The sequence below is a fragment of the Schistosoma haematobium genome, chromosome 1 (assembly GCF_000699445.3).
Source record: "Schistosoma haematobium chromosome 1, whole genome shotgun sequence".
Lineage (NCBI taxonomy): Eukaryota > Metazoa > Platyhelminthes > Trematoda > Strigeidida > Schistosomatidae > Schistosoma > Schistosoma haematobium.
The window spans coordinates 52,197,354-52,198,785 of NC_067196.1; the positions used below are offsets into that span (position 1 = coordinate 52,197,354).

At 34.6% G+C, this 1,432-nt stretch overlaps 1 protein-coding gene across 1 annotated transcript; it reads right to left on the reverse strand.

Moving 5' to 3' along the window:
* Positions 1 to 227: 227 nt before the first annotated feature.
* MS3_00001559 (uncharacterized protein) lies at positions 228 to 1,164 on the reverse strand (the record flags this gene model as incomplete). The annotated part of the gene is given in 2 exon segments (XM_035733994.2): positions 228 to 967; positions 984 to 1,164. The coding sequence occupies 2 exon segments, from the start codon at positions 1,162 to 1,164 to the stop codon at positions 228 to 230; spliced, it is 921 nt and encodes a 306-aa protein (XP_035590202.1).
* Between the last annotated feature and the right edge of the window lie 268 nt (positions 1,165 to 1,432).

Sequence of the window (1,432 nt, forward strand, 5' to 3'; positions counted from 1 at the left end):
CGAATCGTATAATAATAAATTATAGATCAAAATAAAGCTTATAATATGGGGAATATAAATACACGTAATGTAATTATTGAATAATTATACAATAAGAATATTTATAGAATATTAGTCTATCAACAGTCCTCGGAAGTTACCTGTAACTTAATCTTCACTGGGTTATAACACCTCCTTTTTTTGAAGATTCCAAGTTTAGATTCTGATTTTAAAAAAATTGTGAAACTTTAAATTCTCCAACATTCTCCTCCTCCGCGAAATAATGTCGGATCCTTATGTCTCCAAATTACAATCAATAGGACCTTGTTTAGTCCATGTTTCTCGCATTGGATGGAGATTCCACTAGAAATGACTAGATGATAGTGAACGACCCTTGATTTGAGGTCAGAGTTTGATTCTTCTGAAGCTTTACTTTCAAATTCATTATCAATCTCATTAGTAGATAATGAGTCATTAAGAAAATCAACGTCTAACAAATTTATATTAGATTTTTGACCATCATTTGACTCAGCCGATATATTTTCATTTTTATAAGAAATCTCATCAAAATTATGTGCATTGTTATTAGAACCCATATCTGGTACACTGTCATGAGAAATTAGATAATTTGGTTCAATATAAATTTCTGTCTCCCACTGATTTTTAGTAACATTCGGTACAATTGGGCTCATCGTGTTGCTCCAGTTATTTTCTGAATATGAGTCCCCATAGCTTTCTCGAGCAATATCACGTGGATCACAATTTTGTTCGAGCTGAAGTTTATTTTCAGAGCTAGACAGGGCCAGTAGTGTTTCATTGAATTCTGGACTCTGGGCTTCATCTACAGGATCTGGCTCCTGATCATCTGGTATTGTCACAACTTCATGTGCATTTAGCACAATATTGTCTTGCCGTGAGCCGGACAATTTACCAGTACTACGTTTTCCTTCTGGTATAAAGGGATTTGAACCATCCGCAGGATATGCTTCTGTCCATTACTGCACCATTATCTGCATTATAAATAGATTTCTTATTTTCTGGTTGAGTGAAAAGTCTGCCCAAAACTGTTTCAAATAGTTGTTGTTGCAAGGCTAACATCTGCTCGTTTTGTTGTTGTTGAAAGGCTAACATCTGCTGGTGCTGTTGCTGTAATAATAACTGCAACTGTTCTAAAGAAATCGACATTTTTTTACTGCCAATAATAATATTAACATGTGGACATGACAATCCAGAACGTCGTTGAGTTATGCAGTCAAGGAGCATGGAACATCATTCTTGTACCCGAAATACACCCATTTTGTAAACATATATAGACTATAGATTGTAACGATATTGTATGCTTGATCTATAAGAAACAAACAATACTGGTAAGAGCTTACTTTGTACACCAAATGCTTTCTTAGTGATAGCACCATCACAATACACTGCAGAAAAACTTCCATACATCGCCGTT